At 41.7% G+C, this 19,673-nt stretch overlaps 1 protein-coding gene across 1 annotated transcript in view; it reads right to left on the bottom strand.

Moving 5' to 3' along the window:
* The window catches only part of LOC141139575 (beta-galactoside alpha-2,6-sialyltransferase 1-like), a 59,759-nt gene that overhangs the window by 21,977 nt on the left and 18,109 nt on the right, over positions 1-19,673 (bottom strand). The window contains exons 2-3 of the mRNA XM_073625844.1: positions 15,161-15,258; positions 5,578-5,679 (exon numbers count right to left, since the gene is read on the bottom strand). Coding sequence (XP_073481945.1) covers positions 5,578-5,679; positions 15,161-15,258 — 200 coding nt within the window. The remainder of the gene's footprint in view (positions 1-5,577; positions 5,680-15,160; positions 15,259-19,673) is intronic.

Raw genomic sequence — 19,673 nt, 5'->3', positions numbered from 1 at the left:
CACTAGTCACCTCCACCTTTCAACTTCTGTTCAACTGCAGCGGCCATGCATGGATCGAAATGAGTCTGGTCCCCACTGAACCGGATGAATTTTGTTTCATGTATGGCCGGCTTTAGATTGTGTGTTACAAGGTACATCTTTGGAAGGTACATCTTTGCACAAGACCACATGGACATTTGATCATGTAGATCACATTCTCATTTCAAAAATAAAGTGACCTTTGATGAGAATGTTATAGCCCTAGCTGCACATGGTGCAAAGTGGAGCCTATGGGTATATTTGTTTTTTTTGTCTGATGTAATCAAGATAACATACATTTCTTTTTTTACAACATACAGAGAAGGTGAAGAGTAGCTTTTAAAAGAGGGAGGGTTATAATCCCTGTCAGGCTTTTTGCCATCTGTGTCCCAAAGACAAAATAGGAAATTAGAGGAAATCCCTCTCCAAAATGAGGGAACACCTGGTTGACATCAGGGTCACTTGAACTCTAATCCCCGTTGGAAGATTTCCCCTCTCTTCCTGTTCTTGTGACAGCAAAATTGGGGATTCTTTTACTATAACATTTGGTGAATAACTATAGGGAGGTTGAATCTCTCTCAGGGGCACAGACAGCAATGTATGCCTGGCAGGTGTTTATATCTCTCCAGAATTTATTGAAAGCTTAAAATAAAGTTTTGCCTTTAGATATACTTACATTCATCATTACGGGAGCCTTTACTAAATTTCAAATATACATACAAGACAGGTAAGTATTTGAGATGGAACTCCAAATTACATCTAATTGCTGGACACATATTATCGAGGGTACATACTCTTGGTTCCTCCTCGAAGAAGAAATCCCTAAATAGCAGTAGATAACTGTAACATATTCTCTACAGTATCTCACAAAAGTGAGTACACCCCTCACATTTTTGTAAATATTTCATTATATCTTTTCATGTGACAACACTGAGGAAATTACATTTTGCTACAATGTAAAGTAGTGAGTGTACAGCTTGTATAAAAGTGTAAATTTGCTCTCACCTCAAAATAACTCAGCACACAGCCATTAATGTCTAAACCACTGGCACCAAAAGTGAGTACACCCCTAAGCGAAAATGTCCAAATTGTGCCCAAAGTGTCATTATTTTGTGTGGCCACCATTATTTTCCAGCACTGCCTTAACCCCCTTGGGCATGGGGTTCAAAAGAGTTCCCAGGTTGCCACTGGAGTCCTCTTCCACTCCCTCATGACAACATCACGGAGCTGGTGGATGTTAGAGACTTTGCGCTCCTCCACTTCCATTTGAGGATTGGGATATGAAGTATGGGTGTAATGGCGCTACCTGTAGGTTTAAACTGGGATAGCCTAAAATGCAGCAGCCCCCTACTCGTGATTATAAATCTATAAGGTATTGAACATATGAGAAAAGTTCCCCCTTATATTATGAATGATACTTCAGCTGACAGATGTGTGCAGCTAAATTTATGCTGCGGATATATAACAAACACTCAAGTGTCGCACGAAATAAAATGGTCCTACAGCATCTGGTAGTAAAGCCAGAGGCTATATTCCATAGTGTGCATTTATTAGACTATATACCGTATGCTGTAAAGTAATTTCTGTATATAAATCTATGACCATATCAAGCACTGGAATACATCATGGAGATAGCATTAATACTTATATCAATACCATACTATGCATATAGATCATGCCACCCTAATCAAATACCATATGTGTAATCAAGTAAGGGCTAAAATTGCATGTATACAAGACGGGAAATGTTAGCACAGAAATTACAGCAATTAGATCTCAGGCATAGTATAACAGTCCTATATGTTGGCACTGTGTTAACTTAGTGAGATTCCCAATGGTGACTTTGGTGCTGCAACAATTGTCTGGTGACTCTCGTGCTCCCCCTCTTGGTTGCCTACTCACCAGCTCCCAGAACCCCAACAGGGGTATTGCGCCTGTGGTGTAATATGCTAGGTTATTTCACTTGTTGCTTCCTCTGGTAGATGCTTGTAATATGATCAGCTCCCCAAGCCCCACACCGGGGTAATGCGATTGTGCTGGAAAATGGATCGCTTTGCTGCTATATTTTGTATTGGATGTCTCCTGTGCTTCTTAATCCGTAAGATGTTGCTTCCCCTCATAAATTAAGAAAAAAGAGCTTCCATGGAGTAATAAAGTATGATACTTTATTTAAAAACTTATGTACCCACAAGCCAGGGATTTTAAACAGACAAAAATAAGTCCAGATAAACAAAAAATAATAAACAAAAATAAAGAAAAAATTAAAAGTCCGGGCACTATTGTATCAAGCTCTGTCCAGATGGAATAGGACAGCAATAGTTGCCAGACGGTATACAAGTTTAAAAAGTCCCTCCTAAAGAGCATAAAAAACGAGGTGGGGGGTGCTTGTTCCCCAGCCGCTGACAGCGTACTCCTCTCTCGTATGCCCTGGAGCTGACTAGCAGAGCGTGATGCCGTTGTGCGCGCTTCGTCACATGACGTCCTCAGCAACGGTATCACACTCCTCCATCTGTTAGATTTTATAGGGAGAGAGCGTTCATACTCAGCCCGCCCCTCAAATTACAGAGCTATGGATAACATGTATCTATTATAGGGCTGGATCTAAGGTATGTGTAGTGCAGATTGGTCTCCCACTTGTCACAAAATGAAATTTGTATATTCAATTTGTGTGTCCATGTTACTATATATAAGGATCATGAAAGCGCTCTCCATTAAGCCATAAGAGATGAGAGTGGTCTTGTTCCCTCCTCTCCAGTGGTCTTTTATGGAATCAATGCCATAGAAAATTAGCCCTGATGGATCTCTTTTATGCACTTGGTCAAAATGGCGTGACAAATTGTGTTTAGGAAAGCCGTTCCTTATATTCTTGATGTGCTCACGTATACGTACATATAAGGGCCGGGTAGTTCTGCCCACATACTGGAGGTGGCAAGGGCATTCAATGACATATGTCACATGAGTGCTATGGCACGTGATCAGGTTTCTGATTTTATATTCTCTCTGATCGACCTTAGATTTAAAGGTTTTCCTCCTCCGGGGTACCTTTTTACTAACCCTACAGGGTAAGCATCTCTGGCATTTATAAAAACCCTTTAAATTAGGAAAGATCTCTATCTTTCCTAATTTTGTCAGCTGAAGTATCATTCATAATATAAGGGGGAACTTTTCTCATATGTTCAATACCTTATAGATTTATAATCACAAGTAGGGGGCTGCTGCATTTTAGGCTATCAAAGTTTAAACCTACAGGTAGCGCCATTACACCCATACTTCATATCCCAATACGTTTTGCAAAGCACCCCAATAGGGACTTTGTGTGAGGTAGGCAGCAACCTGTGGTTTCTGACCCTATAGACGTGTCCTAAGCGCAGGTTCCTTTTTGATTATCTTCCATTTGAGGATGCCCCACAGATGCTCAATAGGGTTTAGGTCTGGAGACATGCTTGGCCAGTCCATCACCTTTACTTTCAGCTTCTTTAGCATGGCAGTGGTCATCTTGGAGGTGTATTTGGGGTAGTTATCATGTTGGAATACTGCCCTGCAGCCCAGTCTCCAAAGGGAAAGGATCATGCTCTGCTTCAGTATGTCACATTACATGTTGTCACTCATGGTTCCCTCAATGAACTGTAGCTCCCCCAGTGCCGGCAGCACTCATGCAGCCCCAGACCATGACACTCCCACCACCATGCTTGACTGTAGGCAAGACACACTTGTCTATGTACTCCTCACCTGCTTGCCGCCATGGGTTCCAGTAACCCATGTCCTTAATTTGCTTGTCTTCAGCAAACTGTTTGCAGGCTTTCTTGTGCCTCATCTTTAGAAGAGGCTTCCTTCTGGGATGGCAGTAATGCAGACCAATTTGATGCAGTTTGCAGCAAATGTTCTAAGCACTGATCCCCCACCCCTTCAACCTCTGCAGCAATGCTGCCAGCACTCATACGTCTATTTCCCAAAGACAACCTCTGGATATGATGCTAAGCATGTGCATTCAACCTCTTTGGTTGACCAAGGCAAGGCCTGTTCTGAGTGGAACCTGTCCTGTTTAACCCGCTGTATGGTCTTGGCCACCATGCTGCAGCTCAGTTTCAGGGTCTTGGCAATCTACTTATAGCCTAGGCCATCTTTATGTAGAGCAATGATTCTTTTTTTCAGATCCTCAGAGAGTTCTTTGCCATGAGGTTCCATGTTGAACTTTCATTGACCAGTATGAGAGAGTGAGAGCGATAACACCAAATTTAACACACCTGCTCCCCATTCACACTTTTTAGACAACAAAATCCTAATTAACAAGAATTCAACTACAGGTGAGTCTAAATATTCCTTAAACAGGTGTCCAGCAGATAGTTGATTATAAAAGGGCGTTACTTAACAAAGTAGCAAAGTAACATACTTAACAAAGTATGCCCTTTCCCCATTTTTTATGCTGTCGGCAATGGCACCACATGGAAGAAAAATGTCACAAGGCCTGAGACAGAAAATAATTTCTTTACACAAGAAAGGTAAATGATACAAGAAGATCAGCAAAGCTTTACTTATCAGTCAGAATACTGTAGCAAAAGTGATACATCTTCTGATAAGAAGGGTTGAAGAAAACCACCATGCATGTTCACTGCAGTTAGCTAAAAATGTAGAAAGACAAACTAGGGTGATTGTTTTCCCGTGACACAATACGCTGTAAGCTGCAGAGAATGGCATGCATGGGTGTTGTCCATGAAGAAAGCCTCTCTTAAAGCCCATGCACAAAAAAGCCCACCTAGAATTTGCCATGGCCCATGCTGAAAAAGAAGAAGACTACTGGAACTCTGTACTCTGGAATGATAAGGCCAAGATAAATGTTTTTGGAACTGATGGCTTCAAAAGTGTATGGCGTTACAAAGGTGAGGAGTAAAAAGAAAATGCACGGTGCCTACAGTGAAACATGGTGGTGGCAGTGTTCTTCTGTGGGGCTGCATGAGTGCTGCTGGTGTCGAGGAGCTGCATTTCATTGATGGTATCATGAATTCACAGATGTACTGCTCTATATTGAAAGAGAAGATGCTACCATCACTCTGTGCTTTTGGTCGTTGTGCACTTTTCCAACATGATAATGATCCAAAACACACATCTAAGGCCACTGTTGCATTTCTGAAGAAGAACAAGGTGAAAGTGATTTAGCTGCCAAGAGCGTCTCCAGATGTGAACCCAATTGAACACCTATGGGGAACTCTGAAGAGACAAGTTGAGCATCACTCTTCATCCAGCATCCAGGCTCTAAAAGAGGTCGTTCTTGAGGAATGGAAAAAATTGATGTTGCAATATGTCTAGAAGACTGCCTAGAAGACTTGGTGCTGTCCTTACAAATCATGGTGGTCATACAAAAAGATTTTGTAATCTAAGTTATATTATTAACCCTACTTTCATGTAATGAGCTAAACAAATGTTCTCTAAAACTCCAGTTTTGTAAAAATTTTGCAAATTGATCTTGTGTTCATTGAGATATTGATTAAAAACTTACTTTTTCTTTTCTGAATGTAAATCTGTGTGTAAACACTGAATGATCTCACGCCAACATTTTCTCACCTGATGTACATCTGCTTCATATGGTGCTGGATCCCACATAACCAATATTCCTTTATTATAAAGGGGATTATTCAGGAAATTATAACTGGAAAGAGCGATAACCTGCAAAAAGGATGATGAGTTAGCAAAGTGGAATTATCTACAGCATATTTATCAGTTGTTTTTATGGTTGTGCTTAGTTCTATCCAACAAGATTATCTTTAGTGCTTTTACTCAGAATAGCATGTGTGAGTTTAATATAATCATAGTTCCCAACTGTCCCTAATTTCGAGAGCTGTCCCTGATTTCCAACAAAGTCCCTATGTCCCTCTTTCCTTCTCATTTGTCCCTCTTTAAGGTCTGATCTATATAGTTCTATGTAAAATTCACTCTTTATCTTTCAAAAAGTGTTTCCCAGTGCTAAACCTTTCATCCAATTTCTAAATCGCATTTGTCAATTTCAAAAGTCAGTATAAAGGAAAGGTAGTGGTAAAAAAAAAAAAAAAACATTTGTGGTTTTAACTAATCATTTTTCTGTGTGCAATTCTCCTTTAAGGGTGCGTGGCAGGGGCGTGTGTCCCATGTCTACATACTTTTGCTAATAGGTACCTGTCTCTCGTTTCTATCTCAAAAAGTTGTGAGGCATGTATAATTAGCACGTAAAGATATTAAAACCTTCACTTCTCATTTATTTTTTGTAACCACAGTCTTCTAGACCAAGAGGCCTGGACAGACGATGAAGCAGCTGGTGGGAAAAGTGGTCAAAGCTAAATACATGCCATTGCATGCTTTTCAAGCAGCGGGTTAAAAAGCAAGGCTTGGAGTCCACAATTGTTAAAAGCATTCTTACCCACTTTGAAAGATTACATTTTTATCTTGCAATAAATCATTACAGTTTACTACATACATTATTTAAAGAATAACTTCACTAAGCATTAATAGTACTAAAATTACCCCTTGGTCCCATTATAATTTGAAATCAGTGATATTAAATTGTTACTAAACCCAGGACCCTGCATTTACTGTATCTGGTCTCCCACACTACACAGAACATGGAAATGCAATTATTTTAGTAAATATAAACTGATAAATACCTTTTCTCATCAGCAGTTAGAGCAGCCCTGTGACATCTTCCAGTGTCCAGCTAAGCACTAGCTAAAGCTTATAGGAGGAGTTTTCATACTGCACTGAGTTGTGCTATCAGGATTCAGGACCCCTGGCCCTCTGACCCTCTGTCCGGACAGTGCTGATTGGCACTGTGCCAATCACATACCCCCTCCCAAGAAAAAAAAAACCTCTCTAGCGATATACACCAAACTGAGCATGTGCAGCCTGACTCCAAAGGCTCTGTGTTATCAGGACATTAATGGGGAACAGTGGAAGAAGAGGAGGATCTTTGCATACAAGATGAAACAGCCTTTTTACATGATGCGGATTTAGTGCTACCCGCTTTGAGGGTTGCTTGGGTCACTCTTGAGGCCCCAACTGAGTTTTACCCTTCTTTTGCTGACACCACCAAACATGCACACACAGCTACTGGCTCTGAACAGACAATGTGATTTTGTGAACCAAGCAAAATCTTTATACAGACAGCAAGGTTTTTGTTTTTATGTTTTTGTATTGTTTTTGTTTTTATGTTAATATTTTTATTAGTAGTTTGCAAAATTACATAAAAAAGCCATAATCTGGAACATTAAAATCCCATATATCAAAACTATATTAAAGCTTAAAAAAACACTATTCTTTCCAACATTTTGGAAGTCAATATCAATATCTTACCACCCATTCATAAGAAGCATCTATACTTAAATTACCATTGCTTAATTTAGGTAAGAATCTGTTCAAATGTTCATAACAAAAGAAATACAAACAAACATTAAAAAAAAGGAGGAACAGGATAAAAAAAAGGACATTTTCACACCCGTCCATCCATCTCTCTTACAGTCCGCCTGGGGAGCCGCCATAACAGACCACAGCCGCATCACAAAGTAAAGACTGTTTATAAGAAAGTTCCCAACGTGCCAGAGCCCAAGAAGTCCATCCAAGGAGACCATACAGCCATTTGCTTAGAATGGCATTCATGTATGCTTGCCGTTAATTCCTCCATTCTCTTTAAATGGTTCAGCTCAACTACCCATTCTTTAATTGTAGGAGTAGCGTCAGTATACCAGTATCAAGGTATAAGTAATGCGCTGCAGGAAGGAGAAGGTGAAGCAACCCCTTTTTAGTCTCTCCCTTAGAGCCAGGGTATATAGACAATAAAGCCATCTCAGGAGATTTCTGATGTGGCGTGCCAATAACTAAAGAGCAAATTTGGAAGACATTCTCACAAAATGTTTTAATCCAGGGGCAGGTCCACCATATGTGAATCATTGTGCCTTTATACCCCGCACAGCGCCATCACTTTTCAAGATAGTTTGAGGATATTCTGTGGAGCCTTGTAGGGCATCTATAACACCCGGTTAATCATTTGTTATTCTTTTCTTGTATATATGTCGAGAGACTAGATTTAAAAGTTAGAAAGAATTACTTTTTTCAATCTTCTGTGGTGATACTGTGGCCCAATTCCCTCTCCCACTCTCTGGTATAATATGGCTGGTTAGGGAATGCATGGGACAACAATATATCATATATTTTTGAAATAGTGTTAGAACACTATGGAAGTCCATTGCATAGAGATTCAAATGGAGTTAAATCCATATGGGCTAAGCTCTTTTCCAGCAATTTTGTATAAAAGTGCTGAAGTTGGAAATAGTGTAACCAATGACCTGGATAGTTACACTCTGCAGTTGCTATTATATTAAACGATTGGAGTCCCTTAGTTGTAAGCACTGGTTTAATTGGTGAAGGGGCCAAAGTTGTCCATCATAAAAGCCTAGTCGAGGATAAACCCGGCGGAAATTCTGTGTTACCCATGGTTGAAGAGATGCCGAATTTTTGAATGGTGGAATCCCAAATTTTTAATAAAGATAACGTCAGAAGTGAAAATGTTTGTCTAGAAGGGCGAAATTCAGGCTTAATCCATGAAAGAGAGATCAAGGGAACAGATGTTATTTTCTGCTCAATAGTTACCCACTGTTTTGATTTACCGTGATAAATCCAGGCCACTATTCTAGTCAATATGGATGCTATATAGTATAATTTCAAGCTCTTTTGTTGGTGCACTTTAATGTCCTTAATGTTTTGCTCTTCTGTGGAACTATAAGCAAGTGAGAAGATATAAACTGAAAAGTTGCATAAACTTTGGATTTCCCCTTTGATAATCTCCTGGTCAGCAAAGCAGCTAGTGGTATTAAAGGTATGAATTTAATGTGAAGAAAAGAGTAATTGTTCCTATTTGGGAAATCCCCAGTTGCAGCTGCTTATATGTAGGGCAGGTAAGGCACTTGCAGAATGTTTCCCACTTTAAGTACAGCAGCTATTTTGTAATCCAAACCGAGTGCAGAATCTGGTAACATGGGACCAACAGTTCTTTAGCAATGAGACAAGCACTAGTGATGATAATCCAGCTCCTATTCATTAGTAGTACTGGAGTCTCTGAATTATTGTATCCCAAATGGTAATTATCTTGCTTATAGTTGGGGTGTGTACTGAGTTCCTCTCTCTCTACATTCACCACATCTTTTGTGTCCCACAGTATAGACCACTATTAGGAACAAGTCTGCATAAGAGGGGATACTTCCCTGGACTCAGAATTATGTATAGTGTGGGTGAACAAACAGACAGTTCAGCAAAAGATATGGTTCGTTCTCACCCACTTCTGTTGATCAGCAGTCTGGTAGCAACCTCCAGTACAATGACTCTGTGTGTCTTGTGCAGGCTCCGGCCTGGCATCTGTCTCCTCCACTGTGCACACGAAAAGCTGTAGCTAGCGGCCATGTTGTTTGAGAAGCTTACAGCAGCCATGACAGTCTTGGCTAACAGTTACACATTGCAGTACAAATCTGAACCCCCTCCCTCCTCCCTTATTTCCAGAAATTCATAGGCATAACTCAGAACACTTCAAAAGAGCTGTTATCTCAACATAGAGAAGCAAAACCAGGCTAATGCCGCGTACACACGGTCGGACTTTCTATCCTACTTGGTCCGGCACACTTTCCGACGGACTTTGTCCGCCAGGTGCGCCGGACTTTAAAACGGACGGACTTGTCCACACACGCCCGGACTTTCCGGCGGGCTAAGTCCGCCCGTCTTTCCGACGGACTTTCGCCGGAGTTCCGGCGGACTTTCAGAATGAACGGACTTGCCCACACACGGACAAGTCCGTTCATTTTGAACGTGACTCAGGTGCGACGGGACTAGAAAAGGATGTCAATCTTGCCGCTTTTATCGGCGAGATTGACACCTTGCGAGCCCCGTCGCGGGGCATACCAGGCCCTTAGGTCTGGTATGGATTATAAAGGGAACCCCCTACGCCGAAAAAACGGCGTGGGGTCCCCCGTAAAATCCATACCAGACCCCCGATCCGAGCACGCAGCCTGGCCGGTCAGGAAAGGGGGTGGGGACGAGCGAGCGCCCCCCCCCTCCTGAACCGTACCAGGCCACATGCCCTCAACATGGGGGGTGGGTGCTTTGGGGGAGGGGGACCGCCCTGCGGGCCCCCCCCAACCCCAAAGCACCTTGTCCCCATGTTGATGAGGACAAGGGCCTCTTCCCGACAACCCTGGCCGTTGGTTGTCGGGATCTGCGGGCGGGGGCTTATCGGAATCTGGGAGCCCCCTTTAATAAGGGGGCCCCCAGATCCCGGCCCCCCACCCTATGTGAATGAGTATGGGGTACATGGTACCCCTACCCATTCACCTAGGGAAAAAGTGTAAGTAATAAAACACACTACACAGGTTTTTAAAATATTTTATTAAACAGCTCCGGGGGGGGATCTTCCTCCGGCTTCGGGGGTCTTCTTCCGGCTTCGGGGGTCCCTCCGCTTCATCTTCTCCCGGCGTCCGGTTGGTTCTTCTCCGCTCTCTTCTCTCCAGTTCTTCGGCCGGCTCCTCTGCTGTCTTCAGGTAGCTCTCTTGCCAGCAGAGGTCCGGACTTCTTGTCTTCTTCTCTTCTCCAGATGTTGACACGACGCTCTCTCCGGCTGGACTGCTCTCCGAGGGCTGCGTTGTGACTTATATAGGCGGAGACCCCGCTCCCTTTTGATGTCACAGTCCCTGGGCATGCTGGGACTGTGACGTTTTAGGGGGCGTGGTCACTGGGTGATGTTGACCACGCCCCCTAAAACGTCACAGTCCCAGCATGCCCAGGGACTGTGACATCAAAAGGGGGCGGGGTCTCCGCCTATATAAGTCACAACGCAGCCCTCGGAGAGCAGTCCAGCCGGAGAGAGCGTCGTGTCAACATCTGGAGAAGAGAAGAAGACAAGAAGTCCGGACCTCTGCTGGCAAGAGAGCTACCTGAAGACAGCAGAGGAGCCGGCCGAAGAACTGGAGAGAAGAGAGCGGAGAAGAACCAACCGGACGCCGGGAGAAGATGAAGCGGAGGGACCCCCGAAGCCGGAAGAAGACCCCCGAAGCCGGAGGAAGATCCCCCCCCGGAGCTGTTTAATAAAATATTTTAAAAACCTGTGTAGTGTGTTTTATTACTTACACTTTTTCCCTAGGTGAATGGGTAGGGGTACCATGTACCCCATACTCATTCACATAGGGTGGGGGGCCGGGATCTGGGGGCCCCCTTATTAAAGGGGGCTCCCAGATTCCGATAAGCCCCCGCCCGCAGACCCCGACAACCAACGGCCAGGGTTGTCGGGAAGAGGCCCTTGTCCTCATCAACATGGGGACAAGGTGCTTCGGGGTGGGGGGGGCCCGCAGGGCGGCCCCCCTCCCCCAAAGCACCCACCCCCATGTTGAGGGCATGTGGCCTGGTACGGTTCAGGAGGGGGGGGCGCTCGCTCGTCCCCACCCCCTTTCCTGACCGGCCAGGCTGCGTGCTCGGATCGGGGTCTGGTATGGATTTTAGGGGGGACCCCACGCCGTTTTTTCGGCGTAGGGGGGTTCCCTTTATAATCAATACCAGACCTAAGGGCCTGGTATGCCCCGCGCTCGCCGCAATAGGAAAATTTGTTTTTCCTATTGCAGCGAGCGCGAGATGCAATACCCTGCCCTCGTGTCGTATCTGGTCCGTCGGACCAGCATACACACGAGCGGGCTTTCCGTCGGACCAGCACACACACGAGCGGACTTTCCGCCCGAAACTGAGTCTGGCGGAAAGATTTAAAACTTTCTTCAAATCTAGGTCCGGCGGGCTTTTGGGAAAAAGTCCGCCGGAAAAGTCCGCCGGCGCCCACACACGGGCGGATTGTCCGGCACACTCTGGTCCGCCGGACCAAGTATGCCGGAAAGTCCGACCGTGTGTACGCGGCATTAGGCCTGTGAAAACAGCTAATGTTGGCCTGGCAGGATGTCCAGGCCTATTGTAAAACTGTCACCCTCTCAATTCAGAGAACCAACAGATACCGGTCATAAATAGCTCAATCCACATAAAGCTCAAACAGTTTAGTATAGTTCTGAAACTTCAGCATGTTTCATAACTTCCAAATTAATTATAGCACAGCCATAATATGGACATATTTAGTTTCCTCAGATAACTTGTAACGTTTCACGTCCAGACACCCCTATGTCAGATCATATGGGAAACCACTGGTACCCCTTATTTCTTCTAGGTAAATTAGACATTGGAAAGCTGCCATGTTTATATTTGTATTGAAGCAAGTGTCACGCTGAACAATAATATGGATATTAGCAGTCTGTAAACAGTATAGATGCAGAGATATGAATGTGTATCACAAAGTATACCTGGGACATGGACATGAATGTAGAGACCTCCCAGCAACCAACCCCTAAACAAGATGACCAGACGATTGGTCATTGGTAGCTGTCAACACCCCTTTGATCCCACAGAAAAGAGGAGATGCCAAGACAGTGGACAGTTCTCCTTTTACCATCCAAGCAGGAACATGTGCCAAGTTTAAAAATCGATTACCCAGCTCATCAATCGAACTCTGATCAACCCTCAGACATTAATTGCAAGTATTCTTCCTCCTCAATTCTACCTTATTTCTTTGTGGCTGTATATTGTCTTTATCTCTTTGAAACATATTTTTCTGTAAATATTTTATTTGCACCAATTTGACCTTTTCATTATTAAACCCTTATTTTGAAAAGTGTTAACCTTGTCTCTAAAGCTCTTAATGAAAGCTATAAATGAACCTGCCTCTTGAAAAGCGCTACTGTTTTAGAGTAAGGCCTCTGAGCAGACCTATCTCTGGTGGCAGTGTGTGTTACAGACGATTATTCTAAAATCCCAATTGGTATTGCTAAAATTACGAGTCTCCCCCTGCTTGGCCTAAAGAGGGGGTGGTGGCAGTTAAAGGGTTAATTGCATAATTGACACTCGCTCTCAGGATGCTGGCACCTAGATTGTGGTCCCGCAAGCTGGGAAATCTTTGTGCCGGGCGCAGCTGAGAGTGGTATTGTTACGTAAGTGACAACGTGGTGTGAGGTTGGCTGGTGCCTCGTCACGAGTTATAAAGGAGGGCAGGAATCTGACACCCGCGTTCGTGACAGCCCCTCCTTTTATCAAAGTAATTGGGTGATGTAGTCCAGCTTCACCAAAAGTACTTGGAGATTTCCTTCAACAGCATACAAATCCCAGAACATCCTGGGAGAACTTTCTGTGTTCTGAAAATGACTCAGTTCCAACACATGCTATCTTGTGGCCATTTTTGAATATAGCACCTGTAACAGTCCACGTTACACGGATGATTAACCCCTTAGGTTCCACAGTGAGTGTACCAAGCATGCTTTACTGCATATACAGACTAATTTTACTGTTGTGATTTTAGTAACACTTTAGTGTTATAAGCAAACTGAAATTTAAGAAAAACTGCTCACTCAATTATGTTTTCAATAAAACATAGTTAATGTTATTTTAAAAGGCAGCTAGTGTAATAACTACATTTGTCTCTATATTAGCTTCTTCTATTCTAGACGTGCACTGCCGAAAAATTAGTTTGTTTTTTTTTCCGTTTTTCGGGTCATTTGTAACTTCAGAAATATTCAAATTCATTATGTTCCATCCATTTAGATGCGGTATTCGTTATTTCGATAATTCGGAAAAATGTGAAAATCAAAAATTAAAAATTTGGAAATTCGAAAATAAGAACGAAAATTTGAAAATTATAAATAATAACTAACTAACTAACTAATAATAACTAACTATTAAATTATAGGTATTGTAATTTCCTTTCAAATTTGGCTGTTGAACGTAACGTATACAAATGTATCCAAAGTTACGAATTATCCAAACTAATTAAAGTCACATCTACGTGAAATCTTCACTAATACCAGCAATCTGGCGGACAAGATGGGAGAACTAGAGATGCTATTGTACAAGGAGGATTTCGATTTTGTAGGAATTTCAGAGACCTCGTTCAACAGCTCTCATGATTGGCTGGCAACTATTCAGGGGTATTCCCTATATCGCAGGGATAGAGAGGGTAAAAAAGGGGAGGGGTATGCCTGTATATCAAAAAAGATGTACAAGTGAATGTGAGAGACAACATCACTTATGGAGCAAGAGAGGAGGTGGAATCCCTATGGGTAGAGCTACAAAGGGAGGAAACAAAGGAGAAAGTAATACTGGGAGTATGCTATGCTCTGGACTGATGAGTCAAAATGTGAAATATTTTGCTGTAGCAGGAGACGGTTTGTTCACCAAAGGGCTGGAGAGTGGTACAATAATGAGTGTCTGCAGGCAACAGTGAAGCATGGTGAAGGTTCTTTGCAAGTTTGGGGCTGCATTTCTGCAAATGGAGTTGGAGATTAGGTCAGAATCAATGGTGTCCTCAATGCTAAGAAATACACGCAGATACTTATCCATCATACCATACCATCAAGGAGGCATATGATTGGCTGTAAATTTATTCTGAAACAGGACAACAACGCCGAACATACAGCCAACGTCATTAAGAATTATCTTCAGCGTAAAGAAGAACAAACAGTCCTGGAAGTGATGGTTTGGCCCCCACAGAACCCTGATCTCAACATCTTTGTCAGAGTCTGTCTAGGATTACGTGAAGAGACAGGAGGGTTTGAGGCAGCCTACATCCACAGAAGATCTGTGGTTTGTTCTCCAAGATGTTTGATACAACCTACCTGTTGAGTTCCTTCAAACACTGTGTGCAAGTGTACCTAGAAGAATTGATGCTGCTTTGAAGGCAAAGGGTGGTCAAGGGTGGATTTCTCTTCTGTTCATTTACTTTCCATTTTGTTCATTGATAAAAAAATAAACTATTAACATTTATTTTTCTGAAAGCATTCTTAATGTACAGCATTTTTTTGCTACTGCCTAAAACGTTTTCACAGTAGTGTATGTATACAGTGTATATATATATATATATATATATATATATATATATATATATATATATATATATATATATATATGTATGTATGTGTGTGTGTGTGTGTGTGTGTGTGTATGTATATGTATATATATATATACAGTATGTATCACATAATCCATCTCTATTGATAGGAAGGTACCTGCCTTGACAGATAAAAATGTTCAAATGTTAGTAAAGATTTGCTCTTCTATCTACCTGGGAATTTATAAGACGAATTGTAGTTTTTGATCCAACATCAATCTCAAATCCATTCGTGGGAGCTTTATTGAATCTTAGAACAGCATCATGGGAATCTACACACACCACAAAAAACAAGATTAGTACATCTATGTAACAACTCTATATTAGACATTTAAATAGCAACCAGAAAAAAATTAATTCTCTGTTCTTGGCGGAAAGAGATAAGGTACCATACTCATCTTCACTGCTGTTCTGGATCATAGTGCATCTTTATTAGGAAGAACGCATATTACAAAGAAATTACTAGGGGGTGAAAGGCACAGAAATATTATATCATGCAACCTATACTGGATTCCCTATAGGTACATATGAAGACCTCTCTCACTGGTGACACAAGTACTTTCATTAGTGGTATTAGAATATTATTGTACTAGTAAGGTTCCAAACAACAGCAAAGACTAGATGAGGGAACTTTGCTCTACCTGAACCAAAGTGGATTTTGCCTTATTCAGCTATCTCACTGAAGGTGCTAGAATGTCACAAGAAGACCTTCAAATTATAATTAATGCAGTAGACCCTGACAACACACAGACGGAGGGAGAAAATGCAGTAAAAATCACACCATTTAATGAAATGGTAAAAATGGTACAACTGGTAAACATAGTCAAAACATAGCCAGGGTTTGGTAGCCAAATCGTGTAGTCAGAACAAGCCAGGAAATCAGAAAGCCAGAGATCAAGTTAGTCAGAGGCAGCAGACAGGATCAGGAACCAGAAGGGATGTCAGCCAGGCAAGTCTTTAACTGGAACACAGCAGAGAGTCTCTAGATATGTTGACCAAGGCGAAGGCAATTGATGAAATGAACCAGGCAGTTTAAATAGTCAGAAGGGGCTGGCTGTGGGCTTGACTGACGAGCAGGAGATGATCAACAGGTGAGCCACTGTGGAACGATGAGTACTGGCAATTAACCGACAGCTGAGCAACCTGAGCACAGAGAAGGAACGGCTGAGAGCTCAGCCCTGACAGTTTGGTCCTAGGATTGACCCTTTCTGATTGCGTAAGCTTTATACATCCCTGGTTGTCTTGAAAAATGGGAATTGGTTTTGACATGTCTACGCCAATGTCCACAAAAAGTTGATGAATCCAAATCACTTCTTGACAAACGTATGCTACTGCAATATACTCTGCTTCAGTTGAAGATAGAATGACAGTTGCTTGTTTTCGACTAGACCAACTTATGGTTCCTTCCCCATACTGGAAGTACTGGAAGTAAATCCACTTGTGGATTTGCGGTCTGTGCAGTCCCTGGCCCAATCAGCATCCACATATCTGACCAGTTTTGGATCTGAAGTTGCTGGTAACCGTAACTTCATCTGAATTGTTCCTTTGAGGTATTGTATCCCTCTCTTCATTGTGTTCCTGTCACGCTCACAGGGAGCAGAGACTTTTCTGCATAGTATGCCCACTGCTGCGGCTATGTCTGGTCTTGTCACAGTGGCAACATATAGCAGCTTACCAATTGCTGTGCAATACATGTCATTGTTGGGTAGCAAGTTTTATGCTTCGCTGCTCTTTAGATAGCCTGGTTCCATAGGAGTTTTCACTTTGCATCTTGCATTCGGAATTGTTCCAAGATTTCTGAGATTTTCTGAGATTGGTTGAGAAGATAACTTCCGGGGGGGCAGGAGGCGGAGCCTAGCGGAGCAGACATGCATTGTTAGAGCTCCACACCGCTGAGGAGAGAAGAGAAGGACAAAGCGGAGCCTGCAGACTCAAAAGGTATCCATTTGAACCTTTTTGCCCCTGGGAACAAACTGTGAAAGTTTGGGCAGGAAATATGGTACTGGGAGGAAACCGTGGCAGAAATAAAAATCACCTCACAAAGAGCTCACAGGCACTCACTGCAGCTGAAGCAGCTCCAGTCACCTCACAAGATACAGCATCAGGGCGCTCTCACAGACAGAAAATGTCACAGCAAGACTCTCCATTTGAGTCAGATACAGAACAAATCCTCTCACAAACTTCTCCACAAGCCTCCTCAGTATCCCCAGTAATATTATTACAATTTGAAAAGATGCTTCATAAGGCTTTAAAACAAACCTCAGACCAAATAACAAAAAGCCTAACCAAAGAAATAAGAGAGCTGGGAAACCGCACCGCAGCCTTAGAAATAAAAATGGATGAAATTGAAATTACAACCCAAGAAAATATAACAGAATTGGAACAATTAAAAAAAGAGAATTTAATACTTCAAACTAAGCTCGAAGATTACGAAAATAGAGCCAGACGTTCAAACTTGCGCATAAGGGGAATACCTGAAACTGTGACAGACCTGCAATCTACTATTGCTGCTCTATTGCAGGAACTAAAGCCAGATATCCCTATTGAACGTTTAGAACTGGACAGAGTACACAGAGCCCTCACAGCCAAAAAGAAAGATGGACCCCCACGTGATATAATCACAAAATTTCATTATTACAGAACGAAAGAACAAATACTAATTGCTGCAAGAGAAAAAAAGGAACTTAATTTTCATGGACACAATTATCAAATTTTTGCTGACCTATCCCAACTTACTATTACTAAAAGACGATCCATGAAACCCCAACTAATGGAACTGCAACGCCACAACATTATGTATCAATGGGGCTTCCCCTTTTCAGTCAGATTTAACTACCAAGGTACAATTTACAGAAGCAGATCAGCAGATGAACTACAACAAACCCTTTTAAAATTAAATCTGACAGAACCCACAAGCAGCAACACTTCCACACGCAGAAAAATGGCATCATCTTCACCTTCAGGCAGCACCCAGAAAATTTCAGAACAAAATGGGAATCATCATTCTCACAAAAGAGGCCGTTATGCCACATCATCCATGGACCAAGAAGATTCAATGGACTGACATCCTAATTCCTGATATCTCTTCATTTATTATACTAAGAGATGGTTCTCTATAAAAAACCTGTATTTATAACTGAATGTAACTGCATTCTGATAGTCACACACTGTGTGGGATCATGTTACATTCCAGTTATATTTCTTATTACTTCTGATTCATATAGCCTTAGAATATATAAGTGAAATAAGGAAATTCTTGTTCAGTTATATATTATCAGGTAATAATAATAGATCTATTACTTTTTAGGACAAATATGTTCAATAATCCAGAAGTAATGGAAGCTTTTTCTTTCTTTTCTTAAAACAAATATATTATTACCTAACTAGTTCCTAGAATTATGTTTTTGTTTATTCTAATCTGAAGCAATACAACCTCAATTTTATGAGTTAACATATCTAAACAGTTACATATGAATAAAATATGTAATTGTTTACTCTAAAAGGGTTAAAATCCCAAAATAATTCAAACTATCTTCATCAATACCAAAGTTATTAACAGTACCTTTCTAACTGAATTATTTAGCCTAGGGCAAGACTAACCATATACAACCACCCTGGAATAAATAATTTCAACAAAAACTATATTCTGCACTCCAATTAATGAAACATCATTTTGATGTCTTTTGACATAGCACTTCTCTCCTGTAAGCGGAAGATCCGTGTACCCCCATTAGCCCTCCTCATTCTCCCAACCATATTATGTGGGAGTGTGACGAAGGCACTTATTCCCCTGAGAGAGATATTTATTCTCTTTCACGGGTAAATTGTGATTACTTGCAAAAAATAATTTATACAATGTATCATCTAATCTCATATGTTTTTTGTTTACTCTTTACTCCAGAATTCACTGGTTTCTTTTCTATCTATTCATCTCTTCAGTCCACACAGGTTGATCTGCGCAGTCAGCTCTGCATAACAAAAAGTAAGTCAAAACTATTTGATCTATTGCCATGGCACCACTGAATATACTTTCCCTGAATGTTCAGGGAATAAATGTCCCTCAAAAAAGGACCAAAGCCTTCCGTACTTTCCATAACAAGAAGGCTCACATAGTATGCCTCCAAGAAACACACTTCACCAAAGATTCTACTCCAAAATATATTTCTCCTTTTTATCAACAAATTTACACGGCTTCTGCCTGTACCAAGCAAAGGGGAACTCTAATTGCATTTCACCGATCCACACCATTCACCTTATCATCAGAAATTAAAGACCCAGAAGGTAGATACCTGATACTCATGGGTTATATAATGGATACAGCAATCACGGTGATTTCCTACTACGCTCCTAACAAACAACCTACACCATTCCTCTCACATATATTACAAGTGATTAATACACACAAAATAGGAACAGTGATAATGTGTGGGGATTCGAACCAGGTCCTCCTCCCATTTCTAGATAAATCACCTTTTAGACCATCCAAAATAACCTCTAGATTACCTTTTTCTCAACTTCTTTCCAAATACAATCTGGTAGATTCATGGAGAGAAAGTAACCCAATGAAAAAGAAATTCACTTATTTCTCGCACCCTCATCAAACCTTCACCAGAATAGATCATATTTTTCTAACAATAGGAATGATACCAGAAATTATTGCATCAGATATAATTCCGATTCCGTGGTC

Source organism: Aquarana catesbeiana, linkage group LG04, assembly GCF_042186555.1.
Source record: "Aquarana catesbeiana isolate 2022-GZ linkage group LG04, ASM4218655v1, whole genome shotgun sequence".
NCBI classification, from domain to species: domain Eukaryota; kingdom Metazoa; phylum Chordata; class Amphibia; order Anura; family Ranidae; genus Aquarana; species Aquarana catesbeiana.
The sequence above is the reverse complement of the archived record's forward strand: the minus strand, read 5'-3'. Positions and strand labels throughout refer to the sequence as shown.